Genomic DNA, 16058 nt, shown 5'->3' on the forward strand with positions numbered 1-16058 from the left:
CCTAGTCATAAAGATTCGAATCTCTTAAGGGGGTTGACCCCCAAGTTTCTGAGTAACATGTGCTTTGCCAAGAAGCACAAGAGAGACCTGAAGAAGACGAAGGCCAACAATGCAAAGGCAGTGAGTGCACGCCCAGAGGCCAACAAGGCCCTTGTGAAGCCTCAGGCCATCAAGCCCAAGCAAGATGCCAAAGGGCCCCAGCCACAAACTCAGCCGCCTGGCTTTCATCACTCACCCGAAGCTTGGGAAGCGGATTTGAAGCTACATGGCCAAGGGTTGTAGGCTCTGCCAACCAAAGCCCAAGTTTCAAACCAAGGCAGAGGCCAAAGCTCCAGCTAAGGCCCAGGCTTTAGCTCCAGCCCAGTCTCCCAAAGGTGCCCAGGCCCCTGTGAAGGCCCCATAGAAAAGGCTCCTGTCAGTGTGAAGACAGATGGACTGCTGGGACACACCTACCTATACACTATTTGCAGATGACCAGTGTCCTATGCTGTTTTTACAAATAAACTTGAGGCAAGATCTGTTTAAAAAAAAACAACAACAAAATAAAACAACAACAAAAAAACCCTGGACTCAAACCAGTGACCAGATCCCCTTACAAGCAACACTCAAGAGAACACAGGTCCTATAGGTCATCAGGCAGGAGAGCAACCTTGAGATTCGGCTGTAAAACTGCTTCATATGCAGGGATTTCATTACCCTGCTACGGTGCCCAAAGGGGACCTGATGCCAAGGAATGAACTGACCAGGAAGGTGAGAGGGTTTTTGTAACTTCACAGGACAGGTCGGATAAGGTGTTTTGTTTTGTTTAAATTAAAAAAAAAAAAAAGGAGTGCAGCGATATAAAATAAACATGGAGAAATACAGAAGCTGAAATTCATTCTCTTGGCTGCAGGCAGCCCCGAGCTGTCAGCAGTGAGCAGGGCGGGGTCTGCAGTTCGACCTTCACGGACCACACGGAACCCCTCTCAGGAGGTGGCTATGAGTGTTCCGGCTGACGTGCATCAAGCCATTCCACTACTGGCAGTGTGCTTCTTACCTATAATTCCACTGTCCTTGCTTTCCAGGGTGGAACTGGGGCTGCTAATGGTCTCACAGGGACTTTTGTTGGCTGCCGTCTTGCTGACACAGCTATTCAAGGTTGAGCAGGGGCTATCGGTGCTAGGAGAGGCGGTGCTGCTTGTCAGCGTGGAACAAGGGCTGATGCCTTGACTCAGGGCTGTGCACTGCAAGGGGAAGGGAGGGAGGGAGGGAGGAGTTAACACGGCTTACACGGTATGCTTCAACACATGGTTTTGTTTTGGACGCCAAAATGATGAACCTTAAACACAAGACAAATGGAGGCATTTTTTAACTTCTGTAGCTAAATAGGGACAGACACGATTTTCCAAATGCTAAAAGAGATGTGCCTTCGTTCTGGTGGCCTCCTTTGAGGTTTCACTAAAAGGGCAGCCTTAGCAATACTTCAGTGGGAACACAGACTCATAAAACAGAGATGGCCAACAGGCAGACTTCCTTTCATTTAAAGCCTGCAGAAGACAAATGGGTTATTTGACCTCTGTGCAGGAAACCTGGGGACCGAGTTTCTATAATGTTTCACAAGCACAGCAGCCTGACTCTATTCCTGAAGATTTATGAACTGTGTGTTCAGGAAAGGACACTGGTGACCACTGCGGTCTCTGTCAATGCCTCTCGCCAGCCAGGCCTCCTCACAGAGACCCTGGGTGGAGGGAGGCAGAAGTTCCAGCCCTTCACACTGCCACTTGCACACTCAGAAGTGGCTGGGTTCCCTGAGCCAGAGTATGCCTCCTGAAGGATGACACATTTGCTTCACTCCCATTTTGTGTCTACCTCATCTATCGATATTTTCTTTATCCCACTGACTCATCACTCCCACCCCCCAACCCCCACCCAACCCCAACAGCTGAGGGAGCACAGAAAACCGTAGACCAAAGCAGTCTATTGAGAGGAACGGTGCTCTCAAGACTGAAGCAGCCATATTACATGTACCAATATTCTCTAGGTAAGGTTAATACGGACATTTTCTTAAGTTCTGATGCCTTCTGTTTGTCCTTAACCATTTCCACCACCGTCCCCTCCAGAGACCCAGAAACAAAGTGCTGTAACAAGTTTCAAAGCACAAGAGCCCAGAACTCATTTGACCAAACAATAACGTGAGCCCCCCACCCCATTCCCATACATGGTAGGAAATGCAGTTTTCTTCCTCTGGCATTACCATGGCTTCATTTTTGTCTTCAATGGTTATGTGTGTGGCGCTTGGGATCCCTTCTCCCAGTAAAAATCCCAGCCTTGTCAACAGTTCTTGAGCTGCTGGAGAACAGCTCGGTTCATTATCGGCCTTTGCTTCTGGAACAAAGAGAGAAAACAATGAAATACTAGTCTGGGGAGTTTTGGTCTCGAATCTGGATGAGCTTGCACACCAGCTGCCTGTCTGGCACTTTGGTGCACCCTTATAAGATGCGCTGAGCTTGACGACGCTGCCTGTCCTCCAGCGGTACATTCTAATTAAGAGGCCGTGACAGGTTGAGAACACAGTCACAGAGAAACTCCAAATGCAAAAGGTGAAACATTTGATCTGAAAAAGAAGATTCCCCATGTCATTATCTGACAGCATTCGAGTTCCTATGGGTACCACAGATAAGGGATTCTGCTTCACTTTATCCTCAGAGAGCACTATATCCAATGCCACAGGAGGACAGCATTAAAATCCAAATGGCATGCTGCAAAGACCCAGGTGCAGGAGGACTTGGATAGAAACCTTGTTGGACATATATTCCATAGCAGTGAGATTCAAAACCCAGCTCCCACTCAGGTGCCAGTTACAGGAGTCCACCTGAATCAGAGACAATGAAAAACGCCACGAGACAGAACCTAATGCACTGCTGCTCATGGCACATGAGAAAGGTTCTTGGCATACTGCACATGAGGATAGGAAGCATGATGTTTCTCAGGCCAGTCATCAGGATTTCTGTACTGGAGAGAATGTTCACGTTGAAATTTACTTATATACAGAGCAAGAGACTAATTTTGAACCCAAAGCCCAAGGGCACTTAGATTTGTCAATTATGGCTGACAAATAATTGTTTTCAACATTATTCTATCTCCTTTGTCACAACTTAAGGCATCCACTGGGATGAGATTATATACAGAAGCTAACCAAGCTTACCGAAGCTGGAACGCAAGAACAGTTTGTGACTCTTGAGACAATTACACCATGATTTGTTTGCTCTTTGACTTGTCAAGACATCCAGACCTACACATGCTTGAACCTCTTTTGCCAACATGTGGAAATCGACAGATGGAGTGGAGGAGAATGAGGGTGGATAGCAGCCACACTGTGAGCTAACATCACCACCACCATGTTCAGTTCTAACTGCATCTTTCGTAAGCAACTGCAAAGTGTCCGTGGGCAAAACATTTGTGAGAACTGTATGGATCGTCCTTGGTTACACTTTGCCATGCCATGTACCCAGAATGGCAGCTGTGAGAGAGATCAGGCTGGTGACATTGTCATGAAAGAAAAGGCACACACCACCTGCCTGCTCTCGAAAACCTCCCTGTTCAGGGCCTGAAGACTGTTTTCAAGGCAGATATCTTTTAGTGACTCTAGAACTACAGTGGTGAAACCGTTCTGTGTCTAGAGCCCTGATGTTTCCAGATCATTTGGGTTAAACTCATAATATCTGTGGGCCCATTCCAACACTGGTGAAGGGAAATACCCTAGGACAGGTGAACCACACCCCTACCACAACCTTAGAAAAAGTCCCTTCCCACTAGATACTTCACACACAAATTCTTAAGGGAGATGGCACTTGGGAAAGGAGGGGGAAACCAAATCAAATCAACACAACCCAGGCACACCCAAAGACTGAGTCCAGAAAACAGGTTCTATAAGTTCTCCCTCTACCCCCCACACCCACACCGAACCTTCACCCTCCAAACCTCACCCTTCTGCAGTGTGCTTCAGGCTCAGACAGCTCCTTATCTCAGGTGGCAAGATGACTGGGGGTCAGGGGACGAGATGAAGATGGGAAGAGAAATAAGTGGGTGAGGAGGCAGACCTCAGCAGCTTCTCTACTCCAAACCTCTCTTTCTTTCCAAAACAATCTCCACACTGCTGCGCCACTGTGACGATGTCCCAGCCCCAGAAAGTCTAGCTTCTGGTTCAACCTGAAACACTCTGGGGAAAGAGCCAGAAACTCCACCCTGTTGGCAGCTGGTATAGAGGCCCAAAGCAGCTGTACATGCTTGCTTGGCTGCTACAAAATTTACCCTGTTGACAAACATAGCCTATGGCTCACTTGGGACTCGTTTGAAAGTTCTAGATCCTGTGCAGGATCTGTACTCGGAAGAGGGACATTACTGCTCCCTGGCACAGTCACTGCAACCTCTACACTGAACCTGCAGATAGATACCCCAAATTTTCATGCAAAACAAAAGAGAAATATACAAAAATCTAAAAACAACTAGTCGGGCAGACATGGCAGTAAAGGACTATAATCTCAGCACTTAAGCTGAAGAAAAAGGACTCATTGTTGTAAGATTGAAACCAGCCTAGGCTACATAGGAAATGCAGGAGAGCTAGGGCTTCACAGCAAGACGTTTGTCTCAAAACAAAACAAAACAAAACAAAACAAAACAAAACAAAACAAAACAAAACAAACAAACCTGCCTGCCCCCAAACAAAACTACTCATTCTATCTCCATGTTCAGATGAATTGGAGAACTGTGGAACTCCAAGCTTAATGGCTGAGTTGAAAAGACACATCGCAGCCGGGCTGTGGTGGTGCACGCCTTTAATCCCAGCACTTGGGAGGCAGAGGCAGGCGGATTTCTGAGTTCGAGGCCAGCCTGGTCTACAGAGTAAGTTCCAGGACAGCCAGGACTACACAGAGAAACCCTGTCTCAAAAAAACAAAAAAACAAAAAAACAAAAAAACAAAAAAAAAAAAAAAAAAAAAAAGAAAAAAAAAGAAAAGACACATCACAATTCATGTTTCCTGTTCAACCTCGGTGTGGCTATTACCAAAGTTCTAAAACCCTACTAGGGTTGAAGATAAAGAGACACACATTCTTTATTGCATTTTGCATCCATAACATCACCAAAATTTCATTTCCTCTAGAGGTTTCCCAACTGTTTTATTATTTCTTTGGGGTGGGGAGGCACTAATTTTTCTAACTTTTATCTGAGTGACCATCTCCTTAGACGGTCCACTTCAGACTGAGCTCCTAAATGCTCGCTCACCAAGCGTTCATCTCTCTGGCCTAGCTCACAGCATCCTCTTTGCCTGGTCTTCTACTCTGGCAGAGTTAGCCCCGAGAGAAGAATAACAGTGCACTCTGGGAGAGCAGAGGAGTCTGGAAGCCCACACTGTGCTGCTCCTCTATGTTGATACGGTTAGGATTTTCCTTGAAGCTGCTTTGTGCTTCAGATTGCTCCAAACTGCATTCTACTGGACGTCTCAGAACAAAGAGTCCACTCTCATTCTTACAGATAATATTGGTGTCTTCATCAAACATGGGGATACTTTACCCAATATCTGTGGAATAAGGACCAGAGGGGGGAAATATCTACTTTCAGCTCACGTGCCCCGGATTTAAATATGCAAAGAATGTATGATGCACGGATGTAGAACTGAGAGAACAGCTGGCTTCATGTAACCGCACTAAGCAAATGGACAGTGATTCTCTCATCAATAACACCCTCACGGAACCCTGAACGACCGTGGAAAGTTAGCCCATGTGGAGAGTGAAAAGGAAGCTCATGGATCTCTTCCCTTCTGTGTCTCTTAGCAAGCCACATACAGAGTACTATGCATTTGAAGCAAACATCAAAGAATAGTCCCTACACTGACTCTCTCCGTTACGGCCACCATCAGGTCAAATCTTCAGTGTCCTTCATAGTCCTTCTCTTTCCTTCTCTGCCATCTTGAGAGTCAGATAATTCCTCTGTACCAAGGCTATATTAGACACCTCTTTTGGTAATGACCCTCTCTCTCAGAACTTCAAGTTCCTGATTGCTGACGTGGTCGTACCCACTTCCTGTAGGATGTGAGCCTCAAAACCAGCAACATGTGAGAAATACCTTCCAAACCACAGGATGGTTAGCACTCTGCCGGCTTTTCCAGCCAGGCTGCACTTCTCCGCTAGCGTTTGAGTTTTTGGTTTCCCACATTCACATGTATTTTCAAACATGCTTATATTTCTCTTCCCCCTAAATATAACTGGGTATCATTTTCACGGTCCAGATAGCTTCTTCTAAACTCACTATTCCAGGAAAAACTCTCCGTTTTACTGTGCATACCAAACGTTCTCACTAAGACCCACACTCACTGGTTCGTTTCCCAGATAATCTCCCCCACTGCTTAAAGCAGACACTGTTAGATGCCTGCTGGGACTGTAGTCTCATTGCTAACTGGGTTCTTCTCCCTCTGTCTTTTGGTTAATCCAGCTAAGTTTGTCAGCCGTGCTTGTCTTCTCGAGAACCAACTCCTTGCTTCAGTGAGTCCTGGTGTTGTCTTTCAGGCCTCTGTTGCATTGATTTCTATTATTCCTTCCTGTCTACTGGGTTTGGGTTTGCTTTGTTTCTGTTTCCCAGACTTTTGAGGTCCATTATTAAGTTACATATCTAAGCCCTCTCTGATCTGGGCTCCTCCACAGTCCTTGGTGCTCAGACCATAGAGAAGCAAGCCTCTTTCTCATCTTTGTTCTCTACAGGGCATTTGGTCACTCACTAGCTATGTGACCTTGAACAATTGAAGTATACAAAGTTCCTAGGATCTTTCTGCTGATCAACTGTGTTAAGTGAGATGGGCCCTAGACCAGACATTAGGCCCTTTTCCTAATCTTGGGCCCTTCTTCTACCCATGGCCTACATCTTGCTAACTTCCTGTCCTCTTTGACTGCTACTACACGCATTTCAACTTCTTTTCTTGTTTGTTCTTTTTTGTTTGTTTGTTTGCTTGCTTGCTTTGGTTTTTGAGACAGGGTTTCTCTGCGTAGCCCTGGCTGTCCTGGAACTCACTCTGTAAACCAAGCTGGCCTCGAACTCAGAGATCTGCCCGCTTCTGCCTTCTGAGTGCTGGGACAAAAGGTGTGCACCACTACGACTGGGTTACATTTGCAGTTTCTTTCTGGTTGATTCTCTTGAGCCACTGCAATTCCCTCCTTACTTCCCAAAGTCAGTATTTTGTGACCAGCTCGTCTATGTGCTAATTCACTGTTTCTAGGCCATAACATTAAGGCATTCCTACATACACGGGAGCTCTAAGCTCTTCCCCTCATTTACCTCTATATTTGCCTTCTTTACTCCCTCATTCAACCTGCCGAGACAGGTTTCTGTCTCTGTCAGTGCTGGGGAATGAACACAGAACTGAGGACTCGCTGTACTGCTGAGCTACGGCAGCCAGCCCTGGGATGTCGTCTTGTAGAGCTATAACCTCAGAAACAGAGGACCCTTTTACACTAAGTGTGGCTATTCTCTTACCCCTCACCAATGCCTGACAAAGAGCAATTTCTTAAAGGTAAATCCCAGTGCAGACTTTAATGTGTACCAATTAACTTTCTGTACTCTGGTCCTGTAAAATCCAATGATCTGTTTTATGGTTTTTGTTCTGTTTTGTGTTAGAGAATTAACCCAAGGCACTGTGCAAACTAAATGGGCTGGCACTCTACCAGAGAGCTACCCCGCAGCCTGCTCCTGCTTTAAAAGGATCATTTACCCATGTGAGATTTTGTAACATCATAGATTGGGTCAACTGGGAAAATGCTGGTTTTGCAAATCTTAAAAATGTTGGCACATTTTATTACACAATATCAAACCATCGTAATCATTAATATTACATGAGCTCTTAACTGAAAAATCCTGAGAAGCTACCAAGTGCAATGTGACAAGTGCCAAGTTCCCCAAAAAACATAACTTTCATTTAAAAGGCCGAGCTTCAGAAGGATGACTGATCCGTGAGGTGTCTTTTCTGTTGTTTCGTTTGTTTCTTTAATTGAAGTGACAGCCTCATTTCCTGCTCATTTCATCCCTTTGGAATAAGTGTGTGATAAATGTGCAACTGTGAACAACCATAGTTTGCCAATCATTATTTCAAATAAATGTTATGTTTAATTTGAAAAGCTGCTAGTCTGGCTTGCAATTCAAATGATGGCAAAATGCTTTACCTGAAGACAGCCATCAGACAGCGCGGGTGGGAGAAACACTTTGTGTAGACCTCCTATTTCACCATCCAGAATACTAAAAAGATAGGTACTCAAGGGTCGGGATTTAATAACACTAATTATTTTCAGTGTTTTATCGGGGAAATGCTTGAGTGAATGTTCAGTCCTGTGGCAAGCACGCAGCACTGAAGGGTATCAGGATGCTCAAGAGGCAGTACCCTGCTCTGACAAGCAGTGCTGACGTTCTACTGAGGAACATTTGTAATTGTTACAGAGTTCCCAGCACCACTGTTCTGGTTTTCTGTGTCACTGTGGCTGTGACACAATACCGACCAAAAGCAACCCAGGGGAGGGAAGGTTTATGTTGTCCTTCAGGTTACAGCCAAGCACTGAGAGAAGCCAGAACAGGAACTCAAAGGAGAAACGACAGGGAACACTACTCACTTGCTCATGCTTACCTGGCTTTCTTACATACAGCCCAGGACCACCTGCATAGGGATGGACACCACCCAAAGTGGGCTAGGCAATCCTATGTCGATGAACAATCAAGACAAGCCTCTGCAGAGAGGCCCGTGGGCCAATCTGATCTGGGCAACTCCTCAATTGAGACTTCCTTCTCAGGTGACTGTAAACCATGTCAAGTTGACTTTAAAAGCTAACTAGAGAGGACACAGAGGTGTGTATGTGTGTGTGGGCGCGCTCGTGCACATGTGACACACACACATACCATACAAAAGCAGGAGGGGACTTCTTAGAGTTTTAGCAGGAGGTAGGCTCAAAAAATGGTAGTGAAGTGAAAATGATAAAAATTTATCATATGCATGTGTAAAACTGTCCAGAAGTATCTACTTAAGGGAAAAAAAAAGTTTGACCTTATAAAGACAGACAGGAACTGAGAGACACTTTAGGTCCTCAGCCCACATTATGAGAACCTGTATGAAATTGACAATTACATTCAAGAAAAGCCCTTTTCTTATAAATTAAAAAAAAACAAAACAAGCCGGGCGGTGGTGGCGCACGCCTTTAATCCCAGCACTTGGGAGGCAGAGACAGGCGGATTTCTGAGTTCGAGGTCAGCCTGGTCTACAGAGTGAGTTCCAGGACAGCCAGGACTACACAGAGAAACCCTGTCTCAAAAAACCTAAAAAAAAAAAAAAAAAAAAACCCCTATAGCCATGACCCTCATGTGCCTTCATGTTCTCAACTTCCTGAGGTTTTACGTAAAAGGCAGCTGTCTTCACCAATGCTTTCTTCTCCACTTACCTGTAACTTCATTCATTCACCTCCAGTATGCTCCTGAAATAGCCCTACTAACTGCATCTTGATGGTGCACCTCCATTTCCATTAACTTTGCATACTATGTCCTGCAAGGTGGAGCGTCGTCACCGCCATGAGATACAGAGAAAGAGAAAGCATGGTTTCTCCTGCTCGCTCCCCGAGCAGGAGAGAGCATCCTCTCTCCCTGTTCCAGTGTCCTTTTTTTTTTCCTTCCAAGATAGGGTTTCTCTGTGTAGCCCTGGCTGCCCTGGAACTCACTCTGTAGACCAGGCTGGCTCAGAAATCCACCTGCCTCTGCCTCCCAAGTTCTGCGATTAAAGGTGTGTGCCACCACTGCCCAGCTCTGTTACAGTGTCTTAACAAAACCCCAAGGCTGCTCAGCAATGTCTTCTCAAAATAGAATGATCTTTCTCCTTCTATCTAACTCACTTCATTTGGCTTCTAAGACAAAGGGTCCCTGGTTTATATGCTGAGCTTGGAGCTTGGGGCCCACTATGAGTCCCCAATTTATCTGCTGAGCTTATATCTTGGAGCCCGCTATAATTTTCCCGCTCGAAGTTCAGCACTTTGGCTTATTAGCTTTTCTACTATCCCCATGGAACAACCTCTCTAAAACAAGCTGCATCAAACGGTTGAGGCCCCTCATCCACGGCAGTCACCCCCACAGATCAGGGGTCATCAGTCTCTTCCTCTCAGGGCCTTCAACCATCCCCTCTCTCCTGACACTGCTCTACAGACTGTATTTACCCATTTCACTCTGGAAACCATTTTTTCAACATTCTCCCCCATGCTAGCCACTACCTGCTCTTTCCATCTGTTCTCCTGCCAGATGCTACAGCTTGAATGTTTGTAAGTCCCCCTCTTATTCCTACGTTAAAACCCAACCCTCAGTGTGATAGAATATGGGGTCTTTGGGAGATGATTAGGGGTCTAGCAATGCACGGCCCTCCAAGATGAGATCCATGTTGCATATGAAAGAAGGACCTTGTGATCGATCTCTGCATCATGAGGTCAGAGTAAAAAGATGGCTACCTGAGAGCCAGAAAGGAGCTCTCTTTGCAAAAGAAATCTGTAAGCCTCTTGATTTTTACCTTTCAGGCGTCAAAATTGTGGGGGAAAAATCAGTTTCTGTTTTGGATACACTACTAAGGTGAGTAGTGTTTCTGACACAGGAGCCTAAATAGACTACCGGGTAAATGCTGAAGCACAGTGCATCAGTTAAGCCTTTCCCGTGCTCAGCATCTCCACCTGCTGAACTACCAGTTCACCACAGTTTGTATTCATTACCACTCCCACTCTGAATTACAGTCAATTTGTGCACAGATCTTTAATCCCCTAATCGACACCAAAGCTCAACGAAGAGAGGGCCCCATGCATACTTGATAACTCATTTCAAAGAGCACCTAGCTAGCAAAGGGCTTTCACAAATGAAAATCTACTGAAGGAAACAAAATCAACAGCTCCTCGACTCCCAGTCTCTCTTCCCCTGGACATGTGCTAGGCATGCGCTAGGCATGTCGGACATGTGCTAGGCATGTCCACTTCAACACTTCCATCAAAGTCTCAACCAACCATTAGAACAGGGTGCACTGCCGTCTACAACGTTGAAAATTAAAGATACACCAGGCTGGGGGTTACTTTCTCGAGAAAGGAAGGAGACTATAAATAGGGGAAATACAGTGATTTTTTTATTTCTAAAACTGGGTAGGGTATAGACAGATGCCATTATTCTTTAGGTCTCCTTTCTTCTCTACATCATTTCGAATGTAAAAATAATTTTTAAAAATAAAGGAACCAATAAAATACAACCATACACATTTATCTCAGAAGAGACCCTCTACTCTTCGTAGGATAGTTTTGTGCTTAATTAAACTGCTGCCTCATGAATGTTGCTTTTTGTCTTGGTTTTTAAGACAAGCTCTTACTATGTAGCCTAGGCTGGCTTGTAAGTCACTATGTAAACGGGGCTAGCCTTAAACTTCCTCTCTACAGGATGCTTAGATTACAGTCATGCACTGACCACACAGCTAGTATGTGTGTTACTCTTCTCTGCAAACCAAACTGCTGAGGAAAGGGGATTGTCCTATCTTGAGATTGATCGTCACTGGGCAACGACTCATTAGACTAGGAGCTTTCTCACGCCGCCCTATCACAGCACGCCTTGCTAAATGATTTAGTAAAGCAACGCTAACTGAAATATGGATGTTTCCAATCCGAAGAAATAAAGCTATTTATTGCAGTTTAGTAATCCTCTGTAATTCCTCTGAGTTTCCTTCCCCTGTAGAGGAAGAGGTATTGTTTGGGGTGGGGGTCGGGGGAAAAACATGCTGAGTTTTAACAACAGAATGCTCATGAATAAAGGGCCTGTTCTATTCGGTGCATAGGTTATGAGGACCATTTGAGAGAGGGAGAGAGGGGAGGAATGAGAAAAGTATTGTTTTCTGGATTCATTAAGTCACTGTTTTTGCCAGAGTTAAAAAAAAATGTGTGTTTCAAACATATTTCAAAATATTAAAAAAAATACAGTAGTCTTTCCTCACAGATGTTTACAGGCTTGTGTAAACTTTAATAATCCAGTTCTTTGCTTATCAAAAGTCCCTCTGTTGAACCTACTTCCCAGATGGCTAACTTAATAAACAAAATGTACATGCTCGTTGGTCTTTTCTTTTGACTTACATTCCAAACAGTGGGAAGAATTAATGGACTTGTGTGGCCATTAAAACAAAACAAGGCAGTCTAGGAGAGTACAGCTCAAATATTTGGAATAAATTGATACTGCACAAGTCTACGTGAAATGTCCAAGGCATCTCAGGAGGAGCTGTGCACAATCGACTGTTAATCTGCTAGATACTGTCATGTTACTACTGATAGCAGCCAGAGGGTCACAGACATAAATAAAGGCGCCCCAAGGAAGCATGGGAGGCAGGAAGGTCAAACTTTCAAGTGGAACTTGAGTGAAGATGCTGATATTAAACTCTGGGAATTAGAGTTTACCCAACATGTACATGCTTCTGTACATGTTCGGCTTATTATTCAAAGCTTGGTTGGTTCCACTCAGCATAAGCATCCACTTTAGGTTCAATGATCTGGATGTAACACTTATACTTTGATATGGCAGTCTTAATTAACTCCCTTGAAACTTAAAAGATTCCAGGAGGATTACAAATCTCACCACCCTTGGTTAATTGTCAAGTTCAATTTCGTTAGGCAACTGCCTCACCATCAGCCAACAGAGTAAGTGCTGGGGTTTGTGCCACATCGTGGCTATCTCTACATATGACTATGTACCCAGAAACACGAACCATACCACTGTCTCACACCCACAAAGAGGAACACACCTTGTTTCTTAAAATTAGCCAACTGTAAATGTTTTGGGCTCTCATCTGCAACCTATGTGGACTGTGATTTGGGTCCTAATGGGGTCTGAGGAAGCTGAATCAGAGAGCTGGGATCTTAGGAATGAGCACACATGCAAGTTTTGGCCACTGTAGCAAGACCAATGGCTGCTCGTGAGTTTAGCTTGGCCCAGAGTCAAGTATACACACACCTCCTCCTGCCAGGAAAGGCGTCCAAATCTGCCTCAAGCCAGGGGAGAAAAGTTGACAATGAGAATTATTTGTAACCACTTTTCTTAGTCCAATAAAAATTCTAAGTCTGTCTCCTTGTCTCACATCAGAAGAATCCAACATAGAACCCCATGAATCCTCCTGATGGTATCCAGCTAATACAGTCAAAATTCCAGGACTTTAATCAAGCCAGGACTACAAAGCCTTTGGTCAGTGGAGATTTGTTATAGGGTGACAGAATTAATCTGAATTGGGTATGATGACCAGTACTCACATTTGAAGAATATTTGTTTTCCCTTCAACACATAGAAGAAAAACAAAGTGGGGAAGGCTCTCTCTATATATGTCACAGCCTCTGTTAGGTCCGAAGTGGCCCCCCCAAAATGGCAGTGCTGGTGAAAAGTTCTAAACAGAAGGACTTTGGCCAAGTAAATAGAAGAATTTTTATTAGGTAGACAGAAGTCTAAAAGGGTAGGGGGTACTTACAAGGAAGTTCCCTTAATTAACCCCAAAGGGGCAAGGGCATCTAGTTATCAAACAATTGAACAGCCAGTATCAGCTCAAAGACACCACCCTGCTGACTGTCATATAAAATCTGCTTGCTTCTGTGCCATTTGACTCTTCTCTCTCTGTGCCTCTCCACCTGCCAGAGTCAGTCTTAGTTTGGTCCCCAATAAACCTTACTTTCTATCCATGGAGTGGCCAGTTCAGTGTTGTTCCCGAACCCTCACTTACGGCCATCTGACCTAAGGGGTCACTAACATGAACCCTCTACCTTCAACACATACACCTACTGTTTTGTCTCCCTAGTCACAAATCTTCAATGCAAGCTCCTTCTACTACAGAAGTGGTACCTGGACCCAAAGAACAAGGTGGCCTCCTCATGCCAGGAAGCCGACATCAGCACCCAGTGCCTGTCCAGTGCATCCTGTACCATCTCCCTTTTACCAATTCCAGCCTCTGCCTTTCAGTTCATTTTCAGGTCTGTGTTCAGCATTACGCACTTCCAGTGTCCAGCCATACCCTACTTCCTCCTGTGCCTCACCAGACACAGAATGCACACAGTGGCTGTAAGAGGACAGGGTCTCCATCCCTACCACGAGGGAGGCAGAAGAAGGCTGGCTGTAGGCATTCCACAGTGGAAATCTGGCTGAGTGTTCTCTCCATGGATGGGCATCTCTCAGTGTTACAAGTTATTAGACACTTGTGTTCACACGGAGGACAAACCAAGCTTTTACAGGCTAAGAATTTTACTCTCATGTCTGGGCAAGGAAACACACTATGGGTTTAGAACATTCTGTGGACCAATCGAATCCTAGACAAGAGCAAACAAGTAAATTCTTGGGTCTATTAAAAATAAGCAAACTATCCAGGCAGTGGTGGTGCACACCTTTGAGCCCAGCACTTGGGAGACAGAGGTAGATGGATCTCTCTGAGTTCAAAGCCAGCTTGGTTTACAGAGTAAGTTCCAGAACAGCCAAGGCTATCTAGAGAAACCCTGTCTCAATAAACAAACAACAAAAGCAAACTATTAATGCATCTTTTAAACACTACAAGCACTGACATATATTGTACTTATACTTTGATTTAGAAGTGAGTGTGGGGTGTGATACATTAATTTTATGGCAAAAAGAAAAAGAAGATTCAATCAGTTTGGACTTTCTTTGTCCCTAATCCAACTCCCCCACCCCAAAGAAAAACACAGATGTTTAACTTTTAAAAAATTTTCCGCCCTGTGGTGGTGGCTCACGCCTTTAATCCCGGCACTTGGGAGGCAGAGGCAGGTGGATTTCTGAGTTCGAGGCCAGCTGGTCTACAGAGTGAGTTCCAGGACAGCCAGGGCTACACAGAGAAACCCTGTCTCAAAAAACCAAAAACAAAAACAAAAAAAATCCAAAGTCACCATGTGCTCTTAAGTGAATTTGTCTAGTGAAAGTCTCAGATTCTCAGCCAAAGCCTCCTCTTAAATATTCTGGTAGGGTAATGTGTTTATATAAAACAAAAACAAAAAAACAAAGTCAACTGGCTGGCTTTGCATGTCTCCTGAAGCCAGCAAGGTCAAAATCCAGAGGACACAAGACCTAACCCTTAAACAATCCAAATACACCCAACTCAACTATTCCTGCCACTTGTATACAATTTCAAGAATTCACATTAGCTAAACAAATCTCTGTCAACTGCCCAAGGGGAAAAACCTCCCAAATACATTTGGTTCAGCGAAGCATTCTTGCAAGAGACTCTCAGGTTTCTTTCAGAAATGGAGAATGCTACTTACTATGCACAGTCTTTAGGGAAAGAGGCAGACATGGTGGAAAAGGTACTCTTACCAGTCTCACTGGGCTCTGAGGGCTTGGAGCCTTCTCTGAACGGGATCAAAACTGGATCTCCTGGCACCCTGGGGCTTTCCACATACTTGGGCTTCCTGACAGGACCTGCAGAGGGAAAGATCTGAGTGTAGCTAATTTTTTCCAGATGCAAACAGAGCTTCAGAACATACAGTGTGTGTCCTTACCAGGACCCAAACATGCCTAAAGGCTGGCCCTTCCCTCCCTTGAACACACAGGCTGTCAGTTCAGAGCAGACACAAGAATGTCCAGTCTGGTCTGCCAGAGAAGAACAGGGTGAGCTCCGTTTGGAGATTGCAAACTCTGACTGAAACCGAAGCTACTCTCCTCCGCTGCAGTTTCCATGGCTGTCCTTACTGTGTGACAAATAGGTGATTTTGACATGTTCAGACCTACACAGTGGTAAGGACTGCTGTTCTATTGAGATGCCATTTTCCTCTCCCTGGGATACAGATGCTTTGGTTGCTTGGTATCTCCAAGCCAGGAGTTGTGAATTACAAACAGCTGGCCTCAGTATCAACATGATGAGCAGCCACTGAATGCAGGCCTCTTATCGGGCTGATGACGCATGGCTGCTTTCTTGGCAGCTGAAGCAGCTGCCCTCAAGTGGGTGTGGCCAATAGTCCAGCACAGATCTGGGAACTGGGAATACTGACAGTCTTATTCCCCTCCCCTAACCAAAACTT

The 16058-nt window shown here is 45.0% G+C and overlaps 1 protein-coding gene across 1 annotated transcript in view; it reads right to left on the reverse strand.

Annotated features, from left to right (window-relative positions):
• Tanc1 (tetratricopeptide repeat, ankyrin repeat and coiled-coil containing 1) overlaps positions 1 to 16058 on the reverse strand; it is a 229565-nt gene that overhangs the window by 74401 nt on the left and 139106 nt on the right. The window contains exons 5-7 of the mRNA XM_028769164.1: positions 15355 to 15459; positions 2234 to 2364; positions 1037 to 1223 (exon numbers count right to left, since the gene is read on the reverse strand). Coding sequence (XP_028624997.1) covers positions 1037 to 1223; positions 2234 to 2364; positions 15355 to 15459 — 423 coding nt within the window. The remainder of the gene's footprint in view (positions 1 to 1036; positions 1224 to 2233; positions 2365 to 15354; positions 15460 to 16058) is intronic.

Source organism: Grammomys surdaster, unplaced genomic scaffold (genome assembly GCF_004785775.1).
Source record: "Grammomys surdaster isolate TR1022 unplaced genomic scaffold, NIH_TR_1.0 191, whole genome shotgun sequence".
In the NCBI taxonomy this organism is placed as follows: domain Eukaryota; kingdom Metazoa; phylum Chordata; class Mammalia; order Rodentia; family Muridae; genus Grammomys; species Grammomys surdaster.